General features: G+C 37.6%; 2 protein-coding genes across 4 annotated transcripts; one reads left to right on the forward strand and one right to left on the reverse strand.

The window, feature by feature from the left end:
• Positions 1-8039: 8039 nt before the first annotated feature.
• mettl21cb (methyltransferase 21C, AARS1 lysine b) lies at positions 8040-10585 on the forward strand (the record flags this gene model as incomplete). The annotated part of the gene is made up of 5 exons (XM_081369311.1): positions 8040-8136; positions 8592-8755; positions 9799-9916; positions 10071-10342; positions 10466-10585. 5 exons carry the CDS (start codon positions 8040-8042, stop codon positions 10583-10585), a joined length of 771 nt encoding a protein of 256 aa, XP_081225437.1.
• Positions 10586-11985: 1400 nt separating this feature from the next.
• On the reverse strand, positions 11986-25681 carry tfdp1a (transcription factor Dp-1, a). 3 transcript variants are annotated; one of them, XM_081369312.1, is made up of 12 exons: positions 25608-25681; positions 22855-22940; positions 22706-22772; positions 22436-22539; positions 18385-18506; positions 16913-17078; positions 16616-16762; positions 16326-16394; positions 16090-16241; positions 15820-15986; positions 15648-15726; positions 11986-13233 (listed from the first exon to the last, which is right to left on the reverse strand). In XM_081369312.1, the coding sequence occupies exons 2-12, from the start codon at positions 22864-22866 to the stop codon at positions 13092-13094; spliced, it is 1227 nt and encodes a 408-aa protein (XP_081225438.1). In that variant the 5' UTR covers positions 22867-22940; positions 25608-25681; the 3' UTR covers positions 11986-13091. The 3 variants fall into 3 exon arrangements, with proteins under 3 accessions (XP_081225438.1, XP_081225439.1, XP_081225440.1); XM_081369313.1 differs by lacking the exon at positions 25608-25681 and adding an exon at positions 24186-24345; XM_081369314.1 differs by lacking the exon at positions 25608-25681 and adding an exon at positions 24230-24319.
• Positions 25682-27645: the final 1964 nt, after the last annotated feature.

Consider the following 27645-nt stretch of genomic DNA (forward strand, 5'->3'; position numbering starts at 1 on the left):
TTCCTTCCTTCCTTCCTTCCTTTCTTTCTTTCTTTCTTTCTTTCTTTCTTTCTTTCTTTCTTTCTTTCTTTCTTTCTTTCTTTCTTTCTTTCTTTCCGTCTTTCTTTCCGTCTTTCTTTCTTTCATACTCTTGCAGTGATTTTGTTTGAAAATAGTTGTTTGATTTTGTTTCGAACTGAAGGTGTTAATCTGCAATGTTATCCTGATCTAACCCCTTAAATGTGTTTGGTGTAACTTGGTGTATTTTGGTTGATTCAGTGATGTTAATTTAAAGGTACACTGTATAACATTTTTGTTCAAAATTAACCAAATTTAAATAATCAGTCAATACATCATCAGTCCTTCTATTATGCCAACCTATTATGATATTTTAGACCATTTTTAGATGGTTTTCGAGGGAAATTGCGTATCTTATCATATCAGTAAATGGAGAAAAGTTGCTCCGGCTACATTGGGTGTTTCTCAAACGGAAGGCTGCATCCTACCGAGACTGCGTCCAATAGTTCAGTCCTTCTGAGGCTTGTAGGCTAGTGTCCTCTTCAACAATTAAACGCTAGGATGAGACGGTCTAGTAAAAGCGCATGGCTACGTCACACATTTTCTCGCCCCCATGGTCACTGCACGAAAATACTATTAAAACTTAATTTTGGAAAAATACTAACTAATTCATTTATATTAACTGGCTTTTTATTAACGCAATACAGTGAATGACAGCCGTTTGCGTTCTCCCAGTGGCTTTATTGGCAGTTTAGTGTTAGTGATTAATTTACAGCAAAACAAAAGATAACATCTATACTTTCATGTCCGAAAACATTATTTTTGTCTAAAATTTTATAATAAACTCAGACAAGCTCAGCACTGGTTTTCCGTCTGTTTATTCTCATGAATTTTGGCTTGGCTTTTTAGAGATAGCGATAAGGAATTTGAAATGTTGTAAAAGCGACGCGCAGATTATGTTTTTATTGCTCAACGGGCAAGTAAGGTATTTTATTGAACAGATAAATTGGCATATGTAGCTCTCTAACAGACTTCCTTGACTTCCTTTTGTGAAGGGTCATTTCATTATAGGTTGTTGTAGAGCTGTTTTGGAATTTATTTTCAAGGAAGTAGCTACCTATTAATGGGTAGCCATACAACATCTTCAGCTTGATATCCTTTCCATCTGAACTGGTTATAGCCTATTAGTGAATGATTTATGAGAAGTAAATCTCTCTCTCTTTAGTTATAAAAAAGAACCATATTCATCCGAACAATCATGCAGAGCCGAAGCACAACCAAAACAATGTTCAGTTTTGTTTTTTCACCAGTAGAGGGCCAAAAGTTACACAGTGTACCTTTAATTAAATCCGTTCAATTAATAACATTTCTCTCAGTGTAGTGGAATCCTGTTAAATGAATAATAATTTTATTAATTCTAGTCTTACTTTATTAATTGAAAACTAAAATAACTGGTTGGTTTACACTGGTTTATTATTAAATCATCTCTTTCAGAAAGCAACTCTTTGGAGATTTTTGGCAAGATGAGAAAATTACTTTTGCTGGTTCTCACCTTAACAGGTATGATTTGTGCTCTAGTTATTCCATCATTCAAATATACAGTTAATATTAACTATGATGGTTTGATAATTAACAGTTTGTCCTATTTTCAGTAAACACTGTTTTTAGATTTGTGTTGTTGTTGTAGTTGAAGTAGTCATTATTGCTGACAGCTTAGAATATCTAACAAACTAAATGTTAAATGAATCCTAAAAGAGTTAAATAACTATATTCAATTGCTTATTTTCTCCTTTCAACTCTATAGCTTCTGCCAGTCCACCAGTTCAGGATAAAACGCTGCCGTTTAGAGATTTGCCTTTTGATCATGTGGTCAAGGAGGATGTTTTGCCAGTGGTTAAAAAAGAACCAATAGTACAGCACACAGAAGCAGAACAAGGTCCTTTGAAGCAGGATGAACCTGTTGCAGATGTGCTGGAGCCAGAGACAGCAGAGGAACACAGAGAAGAGACGTCAGGGAGAGTGGAGGAACCTGTAATAGAGGAAGATGATCTGACTGAAGCAGAACAAGGTCCTCTGATGCAGGATGAACCTGTTGCAGATGTGCTGGATCCAGAGACAATAGAAGAACAAGAGACGTCAGTGAGAGTGGAGGAACCTGTGATAGAGGAAGATGATCTAACTGAAGCAGAACAAGGTCCTCTGATGCAGGATGAACCTGTTGCAGATGAGCTGGATCCAGAGACAATAGAAGAACAAGAAATGTCAGTGAGAGTGGAGGAACCCTTGATAGAGGAAGATGATCTGACTGAAGCAGAACAAGGTCCTCTGTTGCAGGTTGAACCTGTTGCAGATGAGCTGGATCCAGAGACAATAGAAGAACAAGAGATGTCAGTGAGAGTGGAGGAACCCTTGATAGAGGAAGATGATCTGACTGAAGCAGAACAAGGTCCTCTGTTGCAGGTTGAACCTGTTGCAGATGAGCTGGATCCAGAGACAATAGAAGAACAAGAAATGTCAGTGAGAGTGGAGGAACCCTTGATAGAGGAAGATGATCTGACTGAAGCAGAACAAGGTCCTCCGATGCAGGTTGAACCTGTTGCAGATGAGCTGGATCCAGAGACAATGGAAGAACAAGAGATGTCAGTGAGAGTGGAGGAACCCTTGATAGAGGAAGATGATCTGACTGAAGCAGAACAAGGTCCTCCGATGCAGGTTGAACCTGTTGCAGATGAGCTGGATCCAGAGACAATGGAAGAACAAGAGATGTCAGTGAGAGTGGAGGAACCCTTGATAGAGGAAGATGATCTGACTGAAGCAGAACAAGGTCCTCCGATGCAGGATGAACCTGTTGCATATGTGCTGGATCCAGAGACAATAGAAGAACAAGAGATGTCAGTGAGAGTGGAGGAACCCTTGATAGAGGAAGATGATCTGACTGAAGCAGAACAAGGTCCTCTGTTGCAGGATGAACCTGTTGCAGATGTGCTGGATCCAGAGACAATGGAAGAACAAGAGATGTCAGTGAGAGTGGAGGAACCCTTGATAGAGAAAGATGATCTGACTGAAGCAGAACAAGGTCCTCTGATGCAGGATGAACCTGTTGCAGATGAGCTGGATCCAGAGACAATAGAAGAACAAGAGATGTCAGTGAGAGTGGAGGAACCCTTGATAGAGAAAGATGATCTGACTGAAGCAGAACAAGGTCCTCTGATGCAGGATGAACCTGTTGCAGATGAGCTGGATCCAGAGACAATAGAAGAACAAGAAATGTCAGTGAGAGTGGAGGAACCCTTGATAGAGGAAGATGATCTGACTGAAGCAGAACAAGGTCCTCCGATGCAGGTTGAACCTGTTGCAGATGAGCTGGATCCAGAGACAATGGAAGAACAAGAGATGTCAGTGAGAGTGGAGGAACCCTTGATAGAGGAAGATGATCTGACTGAAGCAGAACAAGGTCCTCCGATGCAGGTTGAACCTGTTGCAGATGAGCTGGATCCAGAGACAATGGAAGAACAAGAGATGTCAGTGAGAGTGGAGGAACCCTTGATAGAGGAAGATGATCTGGCTGAAGCAGAACAAGGTCCTCCGATGCAGGATGAACCTGTTGCATATGTGCTGGATCCAGAGACAATAGAAGATCAAGAAATGTCAGTGATAATGGAGGAACCCTTGATAGAGGAAGATGATCTGACTGAAGCAGAACAAGGTCCTCTGATGCAGGATGAACCTGTTGCAGATGTGCTGGAGCCAGAGGCAATAGAAGATCAAGAGATGTCAGTGATAATGGAGGAACCCTTGATAGAGGAAGATGATCTGACTGAAGCAGAACAAGGTCCTCCAATGCAGGATGAACCTTTTGCAGATGTGCTGGATCCAGAGACAATGGAGGAAGACAGAGAAGAGACGTCAGTGGTAGTGGAGGAACCTGTGATAGAGGAAGATGATCTGACTGAAGCAGAACAAGCTTCTCTGATACAGGATGAACCTGTTGCAGGGGTGCTGGAGCCAGAGACAATAGAGGAACACAGAGTATCAGAAGAGACGTCAGTGATAGTGGAGGAACCTGTGCTAGAGGCAGATTATATAAATGAAGAGACACCAGAGACAGAACTAGAGCCTATGCCAGAAATAGTTGCCATTCAGATGAACAGAAACAACGTGCCTGTGGAGGAACCTTTAGAGGAACCTGTAGAGGAACCTGTAGAAGAGTTGGAGCCTGCTGAGATAGAGATGGAGGTGGAATCTGAAAAAGAGGAACATTTATTAGAGGAGCCTACACTCGAGGGTGACTATATTGTGGATGAAGATCCGGAAGAAGTAATGGAACCATGAAGGGATCAAAGACTGACATTACAGACTGGTAAGCCACCTCAGATGATTTTGACTAGAAGACATGTCTGATAATAGCATATTTGCCCAAATGCTTTCAATACTGCAGTGTTCACAGTCACTGTTGACAGTTGCCTTCACCAAGCCGGTGTAAAGTGTAATGTTAACTTAGAGGCTTTATTGAATGATGATTGTAATGTGGTGATATGTCCACAGGGAGGTGGACTTGTGGAGGAGAATTGTGTAGAGATACTGAGTAAGTGTTGCCGCCAAACAACAATTAACATAAAAAAAAAAAGTGTTGCTCTTGTCACAGAAATAATCCAAGGGTTTAATTTAATTTATACATCTCTTATAGAGATGCTTTATTTCTTTTTATGATCTGTTTTATTAGTTCAACAAAGATTTGTTTTTTCTTTTCAGGTGATCTGACGTTCAATGATGTACCATGCAAAATCCTCAAACGGTTCATCTGTTCCTGTCCACTTTAGACAGTCAGGAGGTTAACCTAACCTGCTTTACAGTGACTTTTATGAAGAAAATGTAAATAATAATAATAATAATATTTATTATTATTATTGCAATTTTAAAAAGTAATCTGCCGCATAAAAGGCATATGTCGTAATCAAATTGTTTTGTTAAATTTGCCATGGTTTACAAATAATAATAATAATAAACATACATTTTTATGCGCCACAACTGATTCATTTGTTAATATTGTATTATATTGTAAGTAATTTCATTGTTTACTTGCTTGTAAAAAGGTATTAAATAAAATTGTCTTTTATAATGGTCTTTTATTATATTTTATTGCTGTAATTTTCATGCCAATAGTTGACTCATTTAGGTGTTAACTGAAAGGACACTCAATGTTAAATCCTCACAGAGCTTTTCGCTAAAGCTTCACAGAGGCTTTAGCAAGGCGCTTGTACGCTAATAGCTCTCATCACCATGAGCATATGCAGGCTGTTTTCCATCCCATCATCTGCCCAGGAATGCCAGGATTCCCATGTTTCTATTCATCATCTATGGGATAAAGAGAGAGCCACTTGGTCTGACAGACGCATTTGTTGTGAAGCCATTGGTGGACCCTGGAACAATAATAATGTTAAAAATGTGGAAACTTTAGTGCATGAAGTTCTAAAGGTGAAGTGTTTAATTTCTGTGATACTAGCATCACCAAACAGACTTGCAAAAAAACTTGACTTTACATTAAAATAAGTAAATAAATAAAAATAGTGATAGAGAAGACTTAAATCAGTGGTTATTGACAGCTGGGTTATATGACAACATGAAGCTGAAGAAAAACTATGCTTTTGGCAGTAGAATTTTATGAATATTAATACATTTAAAAAAAAATAGTAACATGTTTCATTATACACACACACACACACAGTAGTGAATAAACGTGATGTGTGGCCTAGAAAAATGGACATCACCCTTTATTCAAATATTATTTGTAAGCATATTGTCTAGTTGTGCTTGGACTTAATTGATTTATTTGTGAAAGCAATGAAACATGCAAAATTGTGCGGAGAGCCGGACACATTTTTTGGCCATTCAGATTGTCATACAGAAATTATGAACACAGGCAATAAAATAATAGTAACTGATCATGTTGTACTCAATGCTTTTCCTGTGATCTTTTTGTTTTTCTATGCACTTTTTGCATTGTAAAATGAAACCTGTAGCTGTAGTTTACCTTGTTTGCATGTAGTTTGCCTTGTACTTTATCTAGGCTATATATTCATTCCTCAAATTTTGATGATTTAATCAAAGTTTTAGGGTCATTAAAAACAAATATCCCCTCCGGACATCACTTTTGGCAATTACGTATGTGGAATTATTTAGTAGGAATGCCTTACTAAATTTTTTACAATTCTAACAAGAAAATTACACACACCACCTTTAAAAATTACCTTTAGTACATGCTTAGTTCTCACCACTTAAGGATTATGCATTAAACTTCTGTTTTTGGAAGAATTTAATCCCTTTGCGAGTTTGGTTTTAATGGCCATACCGCGGATGCTGACGATCAGGTGCTGCGATGATCTGCTAGAATCTTTAAAGCCAAAGATTTTCCAGAATGGTTCATATAGATATTATTATCAGAATATCTAAAGATTAACGCCCTCTCTCTCACTTTGTCCGACATGCACTCTGGGATATGGGGTTAAAGTTTACTTTGGCATGCACAATACATTGTTCTTCGTGGCTGAGTCAGTTTTCCATTTTACCAGCAGCTGTGTTTTCGCTATTGGATGACATGTGAAGGATTTGCAGCGACTAAAGCAAAACCACTCCGGCCATTTCAGTCAGAAATGAATACTTGTCACCTGGCCTCTTGCTACCCTTATAGCCAAATATGTGCAAGCTCTACAGAAATGTTGTTTCATAACCAAAAATAAAAAATCTTATTGCATGATGAGAAAGCCATTTAAACAAATAAAGTTTTTGTATTTGCTTCAGATGGTACAGATGTTTCAACACTGATACAACCATGTTGAGTTAACCACTTGATATTATCACATTCAAAAATTGCTGTTTTATTTTACAAATAAAGGGAAAAGTTAAACAGTGTGCAGATTTTCCTAATTTATTTTCGCATCTTTCGTTTTGATCCTGCTGCACCTGTTGGATATACTTCAGATGTGCATTCTTTAATTGAACACTGTGAATAGCCTACTTGTCATATTATTGTTGAATGTTCATATTACCCTTACCCATGGTAAAATCCCAAACCTCTTTTGGCTTATTACTTTAGTATTTCAGACATTATGTTTTCTCAGTCCAGTCTCAGGTTATTTTTGAATTCTGATTCCATCCCAGCTATTAAAGCTGACCGTTAGGTCATCCTACTCTTTCAGACAGTAAAGTGTTCATCATCCTTAATTTACCATTTGTGCTTGTAAGCTACAGGTTATTGGACCCCAGTTTCAGCTTCCAAGATCCCACAGGCCGCAGTATATCTGCCAGAACCAGCACAGGCTGAGTAAAGGTATAAGCCTTCATGGATCATAAGATAGATATTTAAAAGAAACTGGCTCCCAATGAAGTCAACATGAGGACAAACACGAATACCCACAGCCATCTTTTCCCCCCATCTGTCTACATCTCTGTGTTTCCGCAAACTCTGGAACCAGTGAGAGGGATCAGTGATCCCTGAGGAGAGGATTGTACTCAGAGCTGTGGAATTAAATGGCTTTGACACAGCATGCAACTCTCTCTCTCTCTCTCTCTCTCTCTCTCTCTCTCTCTCTCTCTCTCTCTCTCTCTCTCTCTCTCTCTCTCTCTCTCTCTCTCTCTCTCTCTCTCTCTAACTAACTGCACATCTAGTGCTTCCATGCTGCTTCTTTATATTTGCCCTGAGGATGTCAACTGTCAAGCATCAGGTCTGTTTTTGTGTTCAGCAAGTGTTCGTGACTGTATGTAAGTGTGATTTCATTTTCATTGCTGTTTGTTACTGATACTTGTTTAGGGTTACATTTATTTCCAATGGAATTTTGCTTTGTTTTAATCAATTTAATTACTACTCCAAAAAAAAAAAAAAAATGCATCTGAGAAGTATATGGAAGCACTGGAGAAAGGCTTTTGGAGTCAAAGCATTTTGCTGGTAATGAGAGAGTTTTATTGAGAATTTGATTGAGAATTAAAAATGTGATTCTTCCAACATGATAGCAGTGCTGAGCGTGAAGACAGGACTTGATTCCGTAATGGAGACGGGTGGAGGGACAGGTCTAAATGTGCAGAAAAAAGGAATCGCGAAGCAACCAGTCCCTGAAAAACCAGCACCAAACATCCCAGAGGAAGGTAAATAAGTAGAGAATTGAGATATGTGAGAAATATGACAGTGGGATCCAAAAATCAGTGAATAAAAATGCAATATGTAACATATTTGCATTTTTTATTTCTATTATGGTATATATAGCAGGCCTATTAAAACTTCTTTTACTTTTTTTGATAAAAATAACAACAATCTTACAGGATTTGTAGATCTGAGACTTGTCTTGCACTCATGACGAAACACTTAAAACATGACTATACTTCACCTCAAAGACTTGTAACCCCATCTCATGAGAAAAAGCAACTATTTTACAATTTGGTAATTTCGTAAGAATTCGTCTGATATGTGATTCTGTCCAATTTTTAGAAGAAGAAAACATAAACATGAACCTAACCGTCAGTGGGGCATAAGCAAATTGTACAAAAACGTACAAATGAATACGATTGCACTGACAGTACGATTTTACTGGTGCTCTTTTCAGAGGATCTGGAGGGCAAAGACATGAAGAAGGAGGCACTGAACAGGCGCAATGCCTGGGAGCCCAGTTTCTTCTACTCCCATGGCAACGAGACCTTTTCCTTCACCGGGCAGGAGATCAGCATCCGAGAATCGCTCGACTCTTTTGGCGCCGTCATCTGGCCAGGCGTAAGAACAGACATTATTGGGGCTTGCTTTTACACCAAGATACTGCCCTGGTTATCGCCATTCTAAACACCGCTTTTTTTTGAGAAACGTTTAACACTTGTAATTTAGAAGCGGGGTTAACACCACTTTTTATCCTGGGGTTAAAAAACCCTGCAGAAACTTTTAACCCAGCATAGTGGTGACAAACTTGTTCAGTGTGAAACGCTGCGTTGCCATGATTGTCTCAAGATGACAATACGTGACGTTCTAATCGGATTCGGAGCGGCTCACGTCCTTGACTTCTCCACGGACTGGGAATTATGCGTTTCTATTGGTGCGTTGAAGTCCTCCTGGGAAGTTCGTATTTACAAGTTGGGAAGTCGTATTTACGACGTCAGGTGCATTCAATTAACTTTCCTTGGAACAAGATGGCGGTGTATCTTCTCTTAGTTAACTACATATTAATTCATTAACTTGGATCCACACTGTAAAAAAATATATATTTTCATTATTTTTTATCACAACTTTTTATCTTTTGTCAAATCAATTTAGATAATTAATGTAGTTCAGATTACATAATATTTTGAATTTATATTGATTAAACCAATCTCCTTCATTGCATTAACTAAATTTTTTTATTTCAATCAACTCAACATTTTAAGGCAACCAGGTAACTTACTTTTTTAAGTTAAACCAACAATATTTTTTTACAGTGCAGAGACAACAGTTTTGAACTCTATACTTTTAAATGAAAAACATTGAGGAGTGTTTTGGTTTTTAATTAATTTATGAAGCGGCTGTAAACGTTATCATTACATATTATATTGTTATATTGCAATGCCATTATATTTTATGCAGGCAATATAGCTTATTTTAAGTAAACAGGTTGTGTGCTGCTTTCATCCAATAAATGACACTGACATGTACCATGCAAAATGTCCACAAGATAACCCAGGTTTACCCAGGGTTGAGAATGACCCTGGGTTAACTGTTTCAAGTGTGAAAAGGCCTTATGAGTTTTGTGGCATAGCGTTTGCTCAGATTGCATGTGTGTGTGCACATAGGCTGTGGCTCTCTGTCGGTATTTGGAGAAGAACCGGGAACAGGTTGATCTGCTGGATAAAGCAGTGCTGGAACTTGGAGCGGGAACAGGACTGGTGTCCATAGTGGCAAGTTTTCTGGGTAGGCCTATGTAAACTAGCCAACACTTTTTTTTTCATAATGATGTAGATGTTGAAATGTCAAATTGATTTGACTTTAAATGACTTATTTGAAAATTTATTCCCATGTACTAAAGTCTTTACAATTTTTTTTAATTTTTTTTTTATGCATCAAGGTGCCTGGGTCACGGCCACAGATCTGCCCGATGTCTTGTCAAATCTGAACTTTAACCTTTCGCGCAACACACGGGGCCGCTGCAGGTACACACCTCAGGTGGCGGCTCTGACCTGGGGTCAGGATGCGAAACTAAACTTTCCAAGCTCTGTCTACCATTACAACTATGTGCTGTGTACAGACGTGGTTTATCATCACAACTTTCTGGAAGATCTACTGATCACCATGCAGTACTTTTGCAAGCAAGGAACCACCGTATTGTTGGCAAATAAGGTCAGGCTCTGTATAAATGTTTTTGATTTAGCCATTCATTTGAGCTAACATGTTAAATTTATAAGGGTCTAAGGTAGTCTCTTTTATAAGACCTGTTGGCTCTTGATGTCTCATTTCCAACAGGTGAGATTCCAATCTGACCTGCGTTTTATTGAAAACTTCAAAAATGTTTTTAACGTTACATTGCTGGAAGAGATCCCACAAGAGGAGGTAAGGATCTACCAGGCCACTGCAAGGAAGTGAGCCCAAATAAGAGGAGAAGAGAGAGAACCAATAACATAATGTGTTGCAAGAAATGTATTCGACATGAGAGATTATACGACATGAGAATCCAGCAGCCCCAATATTGAATGGAAGGTGCTCCACCTGTTGGCCATCTATGAAGTTAAATGACGGTTGAACGCTACAATTCCTGTCAATAATGCATCTCAAAAAGGGGGATGAAAAAGTGGATACATGTATGATTTTATGTGTTTAGTAAAACCTATGGAAGCTTCTTTTCACTTCAGTTTAAAAAATATATATATTTATTTTTTTGTAATGATGTCATACTTGTAATTGTCAATTTGTGAAAAAGTAACCATTTCTCACATTTTTCTATTTCTTATTTTAACTGATATTTAAAAATAAGCAATCTGTTGTATTTATTAGTTCAAGTTGGAAACAGGCTTCCATAGAAAATTTCTAATATTTCTAAAAAACAAGACTGAACAAGACTGTTGGTTTTGCTCCCAAATGTGTATGCAAGCAATCATTTATATACTGTCATTGTTATTATTAAACTACTTTTAGCACTACCATATACTACCTTTCAAAAGTTGGTGGTCAGTATTTGTTTTAAAGAAATTGATACTTATTCATATATGGGTTTTTTTCTATTCCAAATAAATTATACATTTTTTCAAAGATTTCTATTCCAAATAAATGCTGTTCTCTCGAGCTTTCTATTCATCAATGAATCCTGAAAAAAAGCATCAGTTTGCACAAAAATAAGCAGCACTGTTTTCAACATTGATAATAATGAGATGTGTTTCTTGAGCAGCAAATCCGCATATTGGAAAGATTTCTGAAGGATCATGTGACACTGAAGTCTGGAGTAATGATGCTGAAAATTCAGCTTTGCCATCACAGGAATAATTCCATTTTAAAATATATTACATTTTCAAAATAATTTTACAGACCCGAAACTTTTGAACAGTAGTGTAGCTTTGAAACAGACAAGCTCATGGAAGAGATCACTCAGAGAATAAGATGACTTGTTTAGGGCCTTTGCAAACAGCATAAAAAAATAAATGAGAAGGCGAGTCCTGAAGGGCGTTTGACACTGGATTGCACAGGGACCATTCTTTCATACTTTGTCACATGACTACAATGATCTTTTCCACTAATAGAGAGAAAAACAACAAAACATGTCAGAGGCGAGCATAAATTCCCTGACTTTTCAAGCTTTAACATTCCCTGATATAGTCACCATTTTTATGTGCTGTGGTGTGGCAAGTGAATGCTAAAAGTACAAATATTTTTTAACAAAAAAGTACAATATATTCTCAAATATTATTAGGTCGTATAAACACTAGCAATGAATTAGAAAATGTTATGCCATGTCAAATTCCTGAATGCAAATCTAGTCACACTAGGCACATATATAAAATAAAGTTTATTGAAATTAGTAGTATTACATTAGTGTCGCAAATAAACACAATGAGTTTGAATTCTTAAAACATTCTTTATATTTAAATTTGAAACTTATATTAGATTACAGAAAAGTTACTTTGAGGAGTCAGTACAAGGATTCCGTTTTTTTTAAGGAAATTTTCAAAGGGAAGTCCAGAGAAACCTAAAGACCGTATCTTTTTAATACACAACAATAATCGTACACGCTTCAAGGTATTACTGAGAAACGAATCTTGATATCATGTGGTTAAGAAACAAGCATTTTTATATTCCTATAACTGCTTTAAGGTACTGAAGTTTCTCCGGTGTCTCTAGGACAGGTTGGCCTATGAAGTTCGGAAACCAAAAGAAAACAAACAAAACACAAAAAGACTGACTTCTCAGAGTCCTCCAAAAAAGTAGCGCTCTTCAGAACGCCAAGGAGCCGAACACACACGGGAGGAGATTCTACAAAAAAAGCCTGCAAGAAATGATCAGGTCAGCATACGAAAAAGAGTTCACATCCAAAGACCTGCCCTCCATGGGGCAAAAAAACAGCAGCCGGCTTTGTGGGTTCTTCGATTCATTAGTCTCCGAATCATCAGAATGCGAATCAAGCCAGCACATTCAAAAACAAAACAAAAAGATCATTCAAAAACAGAAGAGAACTACTTCACACAGAGATCCACACAACATTTTTCAACAGCACGCAAGGCTGTACGCAAGAGGGGTTTTCTTCAGGAGGGAAGGTTTCAGAGGGTCACGCAGAACAGAGCGGATAACATCCAGTAGGAGCGCTGCAACAGGGAATAAAGTGACACCTCTAAACTTCAGCAAAGTCCTTCAGCTGAAAACTGTCATTCCCAGCAGGCAAAACACTCAGCCTAGGATGATGTGCTTGTCCTGAGCTCAGAAAGACGAGGATGAAAACAACTCATCCCATTAAAGCCCGTGTTCTTCAATGCACTTCTCAGACAGAGAGTGAAGGAAACGGTGAGTTGCAGAAGAGTAAAAAGAACGATGTGGTTGATCAATCCTCGGATATGGCAGCTGGAAGAACTTGTGCATGATGGACAGGTTGAATGAGGGCTGGGGCTTAGTCCTCGTCGTCGTTTTCGTCAAATTCGTCATCGTCCTCATCGTCCTCGCCCATGTAAGAGACGGGGGTCTCGACCCGAGAGCCGCTGTAGTGGGAGTCGTTAGAACTCGAGGCCATCGTGCCGTCTGCCCCACCGTCACTGTCAGAGAAACGGATGAAAGGGAAACATGATGAAAAACAAGACGCATAGACTAACTTTTAAAAAGGATAGTCCACCAAAATTATTTATTTAAATCTCCCTTGTATCAATACAATGTCTGTCTGACTTACTTACTTACACAAAAGAGAAATTTAGCTGAATGTTGATGCTCTTATCCATATAATGAAAGTGAACAGGGACAGATGGACAGTCAAACTCAAAAAAAAAAAAAAACACGAGTCCATAGTAATATATATTCCACAGCTATTCCTCACAAAAAGTTATCAGATGGCAATCAGATTGAAGAATAAAGTGCATATTAACGATTATGGATTACTTTTATGGTACCCTAAGATTTTTGGAGCTTCAAAGTGTCCACCTCAGTTCACTACTGTATAAAGAAAAGAAAAAAAAGAAGAAAAAAGCATGTTTGGGTGAACTACTTGAAAATTAAATTCCTGAAAAGTGAACCTTCTTCAGATTGAAAGATTTGAAGGTCAAAAGGATATAAGAGATTGGTATTAGCACCATTTCCCCTAGGGGTGTAAGAAAAAATCGATACACTTGAGTATCGCGATATTTTATTTTGCAATACTGTATCGATTTTCAAAAACGCAATATCGATTTTTATTTATTTATTTTTTTACGTCCAAAAATATTCATGGTAAGACCGTAAGACAGTGGTTCACGTTTATGTTGTTTAAATCCCTACCACTAGATAGCTATGCTGAGACGCACCACTAGTGTCCTCGCCAGGCTCGCCTATAACGGTGCGTGTCCACTGGACATTTTAGGATTGACAGCGGACCGGAGAAAGCGTTGAGAGCGACCGAGAGCGTCAAAAAGTTGGGCAGTTCCTTTATACAAATATCAAGCATAAAAAGGCAGTCGGCAGCCAATTGCTGTGAGGTTCGGGATGTGACGTCTGTCTTGAGAGTTTAAACATATGCAAATTGTGCCGGAGTTTATGCTGGATTTAGTGCGTAAATCATTTTGTTTACAAATTAGACGTTGTGCAGTTGTTATATATGTTAAATATTTCATTTTGGATGTGTTTATTGTGATTATATTGGCTGGTTTTATAAAAGTTTTTACAACTGAAAGGATATCTTTGCTTGGTGCATTTGGAAACAAAGCTTGTCTATTTCTAAATGTAATCGCGTGCATCGTTCACACCAAATGGAATAGAGCATCTGGCGCGAGTGATTTCAATGTTAAGTCAATGCAAAGACGCATTTACGCGTCTAGAGGTCCTGCGGCACGAGGCGTTTAGTGCGGCGCGGTTCGCCTCATTCGCGCGTCCAGTTCTTTTAAAATCTTTTATCACATAAAACTTGATTTCAATATGACATTCATTTTGTTCACTTTCATCCACTTTCATTCATTTTCGTCCAGTTCACGTTGTTGTTTTGAATTGTGACAGGGGCTATGTACCTATTTTCTTTTATTATGGCCTACTTGAGCATATAAAAATTTGCTCACTAAGAACCTGTGAACCACAATCCCAAACTGGCAGTTTGATTTTCTGTGTACTGAATTGTTTACCTAAAGTAAACTTTTTTGACTTTTATGCACATCATGTCTTTTTTAAAATATTTTTAATATATTTTACTTTAAAAAAAATCCCAATATATCGCCTTCTGCACAGTATCGAAATATATTGCAATATATTGAATCGTGACCCATGTATCGTGATACGTATCGTATCGCCAGATTCTTGCCAATACACAGCCCTAATTTCCCCTCACTGTCAATTAACCAGACAATCAAAAGTAATACTAGAACTATATTTATCATCATCATCTCAAGTAGAAAACATCAATTTAATTCAACTCAACTTGCTTTGAAGAACTGTCAAAGCATCCCAGGTTATGGCCTAAGGTTAAATATTGCACAGTGGTCACTATATTGTACAGGTACCGTTCAAAAGCTTGGGGTTAGTACGATTTTTAAAATGTTTTTGAAAAGTCTCTTTTTGAAAAGATTAATACTGCGAAATATTACTAGAGTTTAAAATAACTGCTTTATATTTTTTATATATTTAATAAATATGTTAATGGCAAAGCTGTATTTTCAGCAGCCATTACTGTAGTCTTTAATGCCACATGTTCCTGCAGAATTCTAATATGCTTATTTGGTTTTCAGGAAACATTTCTTATAAATCAGTTTTTTCCCCAAGATTATTTGATGAATAAGTTCAAAAGAATAGCATTGATTTGAAATAGATCATCTACTTATGAACAATTTATTGCATCACTGCTGAATAAACATTAATTAAAGTTAACATTAAAGTTTCGAATGGTAGTGAATCACTGGAAACTATCATTGTGTAACCTGATTGAATAACCACTCTTGTTTCCAACTTCCATCCATTTAATTAATGAACAACTGAAAGGTGCACAACAGAAACTCACCTCCCAACATGAAAGCGGCCTCCGTTAGCAGACGAAGCCCCTGTCATGTAGACATTACTGATAGGCCCCTGTGCCATTTCTGCATGCAAAAAAGTAACCATTAAATTAAACATTTTATCTTTTGATTACATGTGATCAACGTGATTCGATGTGGTGGCCAACTGGCACTAACCTGTGACGTAGGGCTCCAGTGCTTTGGGCACCAAGCTCCTGGCAGTCTTCAGGTCCTCAGCGGAGCACTTACCCACCTCGAGACCACAAGCCATGCCCATGCGCTTCAAAACCTCAATGTCATCGTGAATCTCGAACATGCTATCAAAGTTGAAGAGGTACTCAAACCTGACCACAAATGGAAGTAATGAGAAAAGGTGTGTGAAGTGAGGATCTTTGATTTGCCAGACATGCCACCAACAGCCTACAAGTTTGGCTTTTGAGATCATACTTGTCATTGGAGATGCTGCAGTCAATGACTGTTTTCTTGCTGGTGTTGACGATGATAAATGGCAGGTGAATGACCGAGTTGGCAGGTGGGGGTCTTTTCGTCTGTTGTTCTCTCTGGCGGTTCCGCTGTACAAGGTTCTTGAAGGCAATTTGCTGCAATTGAAACAATATGTTTATTTTCAAATGTTCATCATCAACATTTAATCATTCTTATAAAACAAAAGAGCAACTTCTGACCTGTAAAATAAGTTCTTGAAGTTGCGACTGTTTTTGTTTGATTCTCTCCAAACGTCTTTGCCTCTCCACCTTAAAAAACACACAATCAGTTTAAACTCCAATTCAAATGTTGACTACTGTATCAAAAAAGTTCATAGAAGTTGTCCTAAGACGGGTATTGTTCAAAATTCACATATAACTTTGATGAAAGGTTTTGATCCACTTCAAATGTTGACTACTGTAGTTGCCCTACTAATTGTCTAATAGGAAATCTCAAAAATGTTAGTGAAATAAAGGACCAGTGCACCCACCTCCAGGTTCTGGCACTCCTGAGCAGAGTTTGTGGGCAGGCCAATCCATTTGATCTCTTTTTTCTCTTTGGAGATGATGTTCATGGCCATCAGCACATTGAGCGCATCGTACACACGCCGTCGAATGTTCTTCTGGTCATACACATGCTGAGAAGAAACAAACATAGAAAGTGAAGCACTATTCATTATGGGATGTGTGTGAAAAAGCAACTCTTTCATCGGTTTAAAAAGCTGCACTTCTTCTGCACTCAACAAACAAAGCTGTGGATCAATGTCTGGCCACAGGAAGAGGCTTACCGCATCATTAGGGGAGATATGATTATCACCAGAGCTGAACTCAGCCACAAGCTCATCAGCAACCTCATTGTAGGTTGTGACACCCTTCCGCTGGACCTTCTCACAAACCTTCATGGAGAAATGTCTGAGGCCTTTCCCATTCTTCTCCCCCTTCTTACCCCTCTTCCTGAAGAAAAGCCAGACAAAAACCAAATTATTGCATGATATTTAACATCATGATTAAAAAAAAAAAAAGGTTTGCTGCTGCTTACTAGGAATTTCCATATTAAAAAAAAGTTCTGTAGTGGTACCATGGTACTTCTAGGAAAAACACAAAATTGGTGTCCACCAAAGCAAATATTTTTCTCACTATGATTTTAAAAATAAGGCGAATTTAAAATATTTTGACTATAGCCAAATAATAATTTTAATATTATTGATTAATCCCATGAAAACAAACTGTAAAACTGTAATACCTCTAAGTTAATAATCAACTTGTTTATTTTAACTGTTGTTGCATTTTTTCTTGCATAGTGCTTTGAGTGTAAGAAAAGCACCTTACAAATAAAATGTATTATTATTATAATATAATTGCAATTATGTAATCAACTTAGTACATGTGGATTGTCGTTTTTTGTGGGCAACCACCACAGACCATTTTAACCCTTTTAAGACAAATCCAAGCAATCAAGGGGCGCGTTTCCACTGTCGGGCCAAAAGCGAGTGTGCTGGTGCGTTTCACTGTCACTTCCGGGGCTTGATTGAGTCTCATCAGGGCTTCCCCGGGGCCAACGGCCAGGGGGATTTGGCCCGCCGAATACCTTGGCCCAAAGTGGGGCTTGAGGAGTGGACATAAAGGTGAAGGAGAGACTCAACACCGCTGCTTATTTCCCATGTATTTATACCAGGCTACCGGCTAACTTTAACATAAGATATTTTAAACAAATTTCAGTTCAAAACTCACGTTCAGACACCAGCGTATGTTTGAAATAACTTCCTTGCGATACGATGGGTATTCTGATCACCTTATGAGACAGAAATATATTTATATGCGATGCTAAAGGCTACTTATGCTAACCATTGCGATAATAAATACATGTTCATGGAAAATACCTCAAGATTGCTTTATTGTAAACGGTTCGTCAAATATCGATGCTGGAGTTCGGTCTTTAACTAAAGACCAAACGTTCGCTTCTGTCACGCTCATTTTGCAATCTAGCTAGTTTAGTCCGCCGGTGAAACGGTGGGGTTGTGTGACGTCATTCTATGTAGGCGTGTTAAGGACGGGTTTTAGGGTAGCGCTGCAGGGCTACTGGCACGACACTGGAAAAGCAACTTGATTTGGGCCTCTGTGCTTAAGGTCCGAGGGTTCTGGCGCAGAACGTTGTTAGCCCTGGCTCGTACTGGCCCCACAGAGGAAAAGCACCTGGTACCACAAAATCTATTCTGGAAAGAGAAATGTAATTACATTATAAAGTAGTATGCTGACTTACCCCGAGGACCACGGAGAGGCTTCCGATGGTTGACTCTGGGTGATAAACTGAGAGCTGGGTGTGTGTGGGCTGTTCATTAGGATCACATTGGAGCCACTGGGCCTCTGAGGTGTGCTGATGAGCTGTGATAGAGAGACCATCAGGTTACAAGATCATACGGCAAACAAAATAAAAAAAAAAGTAAATGATGCTGCATACTGAAGTATGATATTAAACAGAACTTTAAAATCATGAAATCTAAACTAAAAGAGTTATTACCACTGATGTTAAGGTAGGTAAACATTTATTCAGCTAGGACAAATGCAAGCTAATGTATTTCTTTTTTATGCTGGTTACACAAATGACACGGTTCCTGTTCTCACTGACATATGGCAAGGAATTAACAGCATAGCAGCTGTGAATATGCAGGTGGCTAAACAGCAAGTGTCAGTTAAAGGAGCCAACAATTCCCCTTTTCTAAATGAGTTAAATCCATTTTTTTTTTGTTATAGGAAGCCTGTTTTAAGCTTCAGGCTCAGACAGTAAACATATTCCACCACTGTTCCTATCCCCGAGGAGGAGATACCACACTCCTTCAATGATTACTGTGAATTGCTCCATCTGGATTAATAAAACTGTAAACTAAACAGAACCATTCTTGGCAATCCATTTCAGCCTGAACTGTCAGATCAGAATTCAAGTAATTCTCTTTCTTCATTCAGGAGATGGCAAGTGTTCAGCATCCTGCATTATAAGCAGCGTCTGAGACTCTTGCTATGTGTAAAACACTAAAAGGGCTAAAGCAACATTTCCAGTTTTCCATTAGCTCTTCCCATTCTGACGCCAAGCTACTCTTAGTTGTTGTAAACGAAAGTCACTTGCAGGGCTCAAAAATAAAAATGTCCTGATGGCCCAGGCCCAAAGTGAGAGTTTTGTTCCAGCTGACGAAAGTGCAACTTGCCCTATTTTGCTAATGCTTGCGTTCTTTAGTTTCAACGCTCTTAACATTTGTTGATCGTATTTTATTGTGTATGTATGTATGTATGTATGTATATATGTCTTACACCTTGCTTTGTTGAAACTACAAGAATGACTTATGATGGTTAAATTAAAATGGATGGAATATTAAATCAGTAATGTTCTGCTCAATTGCCATGAATGATGGTTAAACCTGTCAAAAAGCAACATTATAGTTGTAAAAGGGCTATTCTGCTAATAAAATTGTGTAGTGAAAAATATATACTGCAATATACTAGCACATCATTTTAAGAACCTTAAATATACACTACCAATCAAAAGTTTGGGGTCAGGCTGTTCTATCTTTGTTAAGAAATTAACACTTATTCTGCAAGGACACGTTAAATTTATCAAAAGTTCAGCAAGGACATGTTAGATTTATCAAAAGTGTCACTAAAGACATTTATAATGAGCTATTCATTAAAAAAAAAAAAATGTATACATAATAAAAAAAGTAACATATACATACAATATGTATATGTGTATGTATGTATGCATGTATGTAAGTATGATATATATATATATATATATATATATATATATATATATATATATATATATATATATATATATATATATATATATATATATATATATATATATATACACACACACACACACTATATACAGTATATACACACATATATATCAAAGAATCCTGGGGAAAATTACCCAGTCAACAGTTTCCATATTGAAGGGTTAGTTTACCAAAAAAATGAAAATTCTGTCATTACTTACTCCCCCTCATGCTATTCCAAACCGCATAAAATATTGAAGATATTTTAAAGCTGCAGTCCGTAGTTTTTCCTCTTTGTCGCCATCTGTTCGAAATCTGCAATTGCAGTTATTTGCGGAATTATCAACTTTATGTGGGTTGTGCTTCGGCACAGCACAGTGCGGATGAATCCAATGTTTTAAGGAGAATGTGTGGCTGTCAGTCGCCGCGCAGGTGTGGATACTGTCATTCGCAATCACAGATTCTACTTTTTGGAAGTATGATCAACATAAGAATTTTCAAGGGCAAATGTCATCTGAATAAGTAAGTAACATCCACTTTTGTTCTGACCAACTAAGGGGAAAAAAAGCATTGCAGTAAATCGCGCTGATTACATCTAACGATCGCTTATCATATCACTTCAAACCGTGCAAATTATACTTTGTCCTCAATTGTTAATGTTAACAACATCAGCACTGTGTGACTGCATTTAATGCCCTTCCGATATTTATCCTTGTTTTCGCATGGGCCCGGTTGCAGTCTCTTTTTCTGTAGCCACTCCGAAGTCCGAACGAAGTCTTTTGCATTTTACAACGGGTGAATCTCCAGTTGTCACTAGTGATTGTCGTTTGAACCTTTCTGAATCCGCCATCAAATTGATAAGTTTAATTATATCAAGTGCTGTGAGAAAAGGCTATAAATCTTCACTTCCAACATCCACGCAATATAGCCTACTATACGATACTACCACTTTGACACTTCAAAAAGTCAAAAAAAGAGATCGCAAAACTAATCCATATGAATCAAACTGTTTCGATCGCTTTATATGATGAACATGTATAATTTAGGCTTTATTCACAGATAAACTATGCTCAGCGAATATAAACCGAACCTGCTTGACGCAAGAACAAACCTCATTAGTTCTTGCGGAAGCTCAAACGTACTGTGTAACACTCGAGACTGAACCTCATTGGTTCTCACACGTCAAGCAAACATGCTTGAGCTTCTGTTCACCATAACTGATGTGTGCGTTGATGAATGTTTATATATGTGAATAAAAGCTTAAATTAAACCTGTTCATCATGTAAAGTTATCGGGTCTCTTCAGAAAATTTGGACTAAACCACTCAATTCTTATGGATTAGTTTTACAATCTCTTTATGAACTTTTTGAAGCGTCAAGCGTTCTGAAGATTAATGAAAGTCTTACGGGTTCGGAACGACATGAGGGTGAGTAAATAATGACAAAATTTTAATTTTGGGGTGAACTATCCCTTTAAAAAGCACAGATGTTTTCAACACTGTCTGATAATGATAATAAAAAAATGTTTCTTGAGCATCAAATCAGCATTTTAGAATGATTTCTGAAGGATCATATGACACCGAAGACTGTAATGGCTGCTGAAAATTCAGCATTGCCATGACAGGAATAAATTACATTTAAAATCTATATCATTAGAAAACAGCCATTACCGTTTTTAAACTTATTTTTGATCAAATAAATGCAGCTTTAGTAGCATAAGAGACTTCTTTCAGAAACATTAAAAAAAATCTTACTGATACCAAACTTTTGAACAATAGTGTATAGTGCTATTTTTGGGGGTGGGACCTGTGAAAAATATTGAAAGGGCAAACAGATATGCATTACAAGAAATATATTAAATCAACTATTTATGAGCCCTGCACTTGGCATTACTACAGTAACTGATAAACTAGACATGGTCTACAATGCCTGAACAAACATCCAATTAGAGCATTGGCTAAATAACATTGAGGATAGACAGGAGAACCCTGAAAAACAAACTGGAATTGCATGTGATGTGAATAAGGCTAATGGCTGCATTTACATTACATGGTTCAAGTGACCCAATTCCCATGTGGCACAAATCAGATATTACACGAAAAAAAACATGGATTCCAATATTGTCAGATCGGCTTCAGGCCTCACTCATATGTAGAAATAAATGTGATATGAATCAGATTGCGTCTGCCATGTAAGTGGACAGATCTAATATTCCCATCAATGAATGTACATCATTGAAAAAGCAATGGTGCCGAATGAACCAACCGTGATCATGAATCTTTTCAATGCCCAGAGTGCAATAAGGATCCTTTTTTCTCCAACTTAAGAGACCAATGTTTTGTTGAGCTTTAAAAAGAGGGTGCAGAAAGCAACCACTTGTATTATCATTTCGTCTGCATTTGCAGGGTCACTTTTAAAAGATGATGTAAGAAGCGGATATAGTCAACAAATCGGAATTGGGCATCAAGACCTGCAGTGTAAATGTGATCTAGCCTATCCATTTGAGTGTTTATGCGACCAAGCTCCATTTAAATCTTACCATATGTGGTGCGATGTTTACGTTGGAAGGGCCCAGTGTTTTTGGCAAAAGCTGTTTTCCAACAGTCAATGACTGTGGATGCACCGTTACTAAAGACAGCACACCTGCAAGGGTAGTATTCACAGAAGACATCTTAATGCAGTGCTATATAAGGTCAAGCAGGTGTCTGGGTGTTTGTAAAGCATTACTGTAAGGTCAAACGTCCTTGAATATCATCAGCTGCCGATGCAGTGCACTATTATCTTGAGAAACTTCTAATGTTCCTCTTACCTTTGCCAGGGCTCAAGTTCTGATCAATGAAAACCTTCAGCTCCCCATTGGCCTCAATCAGACCAGCCTGTGGAGAAGATGACCATTCAAACTCATTGACTCACACTATTTTCAGTCGATTACATCTAATAGAGCTAGAGAATACTCACATCTTTGGCCATGATCCCTGGGGCTGAGGAAATAGATGCTTGGTCTAGCTGAAAAACCTGAGCCAAATTTCCACAACAAAACGACTCTGCAACAGAATTGAAAACTGGTTAGGCAAAAGAGCCAAGGACAATTGAAGACTGTAACCAGGGACATAACACAAATCTTTGTTAGAGAAAATAAGGAAAGTTTTCATTCGCAAAATCCACCAGAAAGATGAAAAGATCAATGGGATTTCAAACAAGTACATCTCACAGTTTTCGGTGGTTCCTTGATCTATGAACAGAAGTGGCTGGTCTTAACTGTAGGCCTTATGTTTGTCTTCATGCCTAAACCCCCTGCGAACAAGCATTCATCCAAAATGCTAAATTTTCACAATAAATAACTGCATGTTTGAAAACCACCATTGGGGTCATCAGGATGTTTTATTGGATGATTATTATCAATAAAATATTACTAAACATACAAAGCTTGATGCTTTGGATTGAAATTAGGCATTTATATTGCGTTTTACTACTACTGTACACCCAAAGCGCTTTACAATCATGTCAGGGGGTCCTCACCTCTTACTATTTATGTTTGGAACATCAAACTGCCCATTAGGTCTAAAGCTCAAGTTAATCAATATTAATTATTTGTTTATTGAATTGTGTATAAAAAGCAACATCATACTTGCAATCATGCTGTAGTACTGAATATCATCTGCTATTCTGATATTCCACACAACAGCACTCTTGATAGTGTAGGACTGACACCCTGTCATAGGTAAAGTGGACTAAAATAAGTAAGTAACATCCACTTTTGTTCTGACCAACTAAGGGGAAAAAAAGCATTGCAGTAAACAATGCTTGTTTAAAATGCGGTCTAGGTAGGAAGCTCACTAGCTTTTGAGGCACAACCATAAGTGATGAAAACGAGGCCCGCCGATTTGCTTCCAAAGCACTCATGCAGCTTATATTACCAGACAAAGACCTCGACGAATCTTTCCATCGCTTAACATCAAAACTTCAGGACGTCCACTCAAAAACAGCATGCAATCTTTTTTAAAACCATCCATATGCAACAGTTACTGTCGTTTTGAGTAACTTTTTAGCAAAAGCAATGGGCCCTAAAACATAGAAAATCTTCACAGTCAAAGTCCTAAGTTATAAAAAGCATGTAAACACACAGCAGAACGAGTATCCGTTTTATTCGTTTATATATTCCGCTCTAAACATAATGCACATTCGGCAGTACGTACTATAATAAAGCGTGTTAGCCCAGTTAGCTAGCTGCCTTTCAAACACGTTTTGGAATGAAACCCAGTTCTAAATGTGATCAAAACGTACCCCACCTGTTTAAATGCGATCAGGTCGGATATTGTGGATTTGCTCGTACCGTTTTGCGAACGGATCGCACTTAAATGGCCATCTGGAAATGAAGTGTGTAAACTTTCCTCTGAACTTACAGTCCTGAAAGCCCTTTGCCTTCTTAGGTGCTGTTTTTGTTGGCATAGCCAGTTAGCAAGAGGACAGAGGAAGAGGAGGTCTGAACCCCATCCCTCAAACAGGAAACAAAGATAAATCAAATAATACTAAAAATAAAATCTCATGAGCAATGAATGATCATGCTTTTGTAACGAGCTTGCATTTGGGAGATGTTTGATTGTACGATCATGGCACATTCATAAAACCCAAAATGGATGCGGATGTTAGATGCATGCACATAAAAGACGCATGGCAACTGTGAAATCATCATGCATGATTTCAATAAGGAATTAAAATTATCTAAATGTTTTATAAAGAGTTTCTGCAGATTATCTTAAGCACAGTATATATAAAAAAGATCTCTTTAAATGTGGCAACACAGTCATAACACTATACTGCTGGAGGGTGACAGAATTCATTGGTTCGCCACAGCATGAGTTTAAACTACTGGAAATCCTTCAAAAGTGGAAAATAATCTATCAAAATGGGGCACAATTGTTTACCAAGTCACCAGAACTAATTTAACAAGCAGGGTGGTTGTGGTTTAATGCCTGGCAGCCATTTTACATGGAAGCTAAAGCAAAGCCAACATGCAGTGATGCTTTCATAGCTTGCTAGCTGATGTGACAGGTCCTTATGATGACCTTAACTACTTATAATATAGTTCTCTTACACCCCTCACGGTTATGCACAATTAACAATAGCCTAACCGTATCATTTCGCAAAAGTATTTCAAAAACGCTTTAGAGCGAACATAGGATAAGGAGGTTAAGCTAGCGACCAGGCGAGCTAGTAAGCTAACTTCCACTCAAATCGAGGTCATCTCCGCTTCTTTGATATAATCAACCTAGGATCTGCATACTATTGTTTACTACACGTCCAGTGTTGTATACCAGTGCTTATTCGTGGAATGGCCAACCATCACTGAAGATCAGTGCGGATTTCCTATTGCATGGTACTGACAGAAGCACTTGACATGGGTTAGCTTGTTGGCTAACACAAGCTATTTGAGACAGACCGTTTCGATCTTTCACATAAGTGATAATTAATCCGGACCGACAGTTAACAGACTAACGGTCATGGATTCCATTATGTATAATAACATAAAGATACACGCTGAGGTTACAGACCGGTTTGGCTGGCAGACGCAGTTATTGCATGCCAAATTATCTTTTCATTTTCGAAAGCAGATAAATGACAGCTCATTTTTGCAATGATGAATTATAGATACAGATAATATCGGTCAAAGCTGTGTACGTGGACTCAAAGCCCCCCCTGGTTTCACTTACGGTCGGTTGCATCCGCCTTCAACTGTCTAGCGCTGAATGAATAGGAGTGCACACAGTAGAAATTGCTCCCTCTCTGGGTCTGTAAAACTGAGCTTGGCGGTGTCTACGCCACGGGAAATCTGATTGGGCAGTAATGCGCGTGACGTTAGAGAAGCGTAGTACGGAAGGCACGCCCACATGGAATTCTGATTGGGCAAAGCTCTACAGTACCAGAGTTAGAATTTTCTTATTGGTTCATTTCACTGGACCCCACCCACTACGTCTGAAGGCGGAGCGTGCGCAGGAATACATGTAAATATTAAAAAGAAATTCACGAATAAAGAGGCTAATGCCTATAAAGTATCTTATACATTTTGCTCAAAACAGTCAAATACTATGATAATAGCTGCTGTTATCAGTATTTCCAAGTTTAATCACCTCTTTCATATCACTTTCTAACGATAAATTCGCATTAATACACATAAATGCTATCCTATTTTTTTTTAATCATTATTAGCTAGAGGCGTAATTTGTACCGAGTCCTCAAATTGTAGGCCTCAAGTAAATATAATTTATCAAAAGTTTTACTAAATTCAAAGTATAAGAAAAAAAGTGGGCTACTTTAAAAGTAAACCGGATTTACATTTATTTGTATTTAAGAATTTAAAAGTAAAAGTAAACAATTTACTTAACTTTCTAAATTGACTTTTAACAAGAGACATAGATGTTCTCATTTTAGTATTTTGATACAAGTCCTCAATGAACTAAATAAAAAAAAAAATCCATTGGCTGTTTAAATAAAAGGAAAGTTAAACTTATGTGAGCATGATTGATTGGCTTGTAAGTCACATTATAGATAAAGTAGAAAAAAATACTAAAATACTTCATTTTTAAATCATTAAGTAAAGTCCTGAAGTCATATGACATGATGTAATAGAGTAAAAAAAAAAATTATACTTTGTCCTTGTAAGTGTAATTGAGTAAAAGTACAAGCATTTGGTTTAACAGAACTCTAGTAAAGTACAAATTCTGCAAAATATTGTAATTTGAAGTCCTTAAATATTTTACAACTAGGCTATGTCCTTTTTAAAATCCATATAATGGAGGTAATTGGTGTTACATAAACATATATCGATATTTTGAAAGTATAAATCAGCTGTATGACTGTACTTAAACTATGTGTTATAAGGCTGTTTTTGGTTTCAGACTCTGTGACCTGTTTATCTGTATTCATGCTGCCCCCACAGACAGGACTGTACAGTATGTTTTATACAGATAACTAAATGGAGATGAGTTCAGAAAAGGGTGTCACCATTTTCATGTCACTATCATTCTCTGGGTGGGCAAATTTGAAGAAATGATCTAGGTTAAATACTGTACATTTTTGAAGGTGGATTTGCTACCTTTGAAAAATAGAATATAGGCCAAACATAAATACAATTTTGTTATATATTTTCTAAAATATTCATCTAATAAATGAGACATACTGTATTAAACATAATTCAATCTTTATTGCAACAATGAATCACAATGTGTTCATGTACCTGACTTTAAACACTGTTTGTGTTCACAAATAACTGCACGTGTAAATCAGCGAAGGTCTTGCAACACATGCTTGTGTCTGTTTATTAAGAGTTACCGAAACACTTTGAGCAGCAGGTAACATGATGCTCAACATACATGAAATATGAACAGACCTGAATAAATATTACAAATAGTACTTTAAACACATCCAGGTGGATGGTGCAAATGGGGGTTGAGGAGATTCCCCCCTTCAATAAACCACTTTGAATGCTGAGAAAAGTGCTATATAAATGTAACAAATGATTATTATTTATTATTATAATACATGTTCAAATCAGTCTGTTTTGCTCTGTACAGACTAAACAACCAACGCTGTTATGTTATCCACTCAAAGGTTTAGCCATACTGCACTGGTCAGCTGAACATGCTCGAAAGTAGGTCATAACCAGTGTTAGATTATGCTGGCAGAGTCTGCAGATTGTGCTACTGAGAGATGACAGTAGTAGCATCATAACGTTCAGAATTTTCCATATGA

Source organism: Scardinius erythrophthalmus, assembly GCF_964197995.2.
Source record: "Scardinius erythrophthalmus genome assembly, chromosome: 6".
NCBI classification, from domain to species: Eukaryota; Metazoa; Chordata; class Actinopteri; order Cypriniformes; family Leuciscidae; genus Scardinius; species Scardinius erythrophthalmus.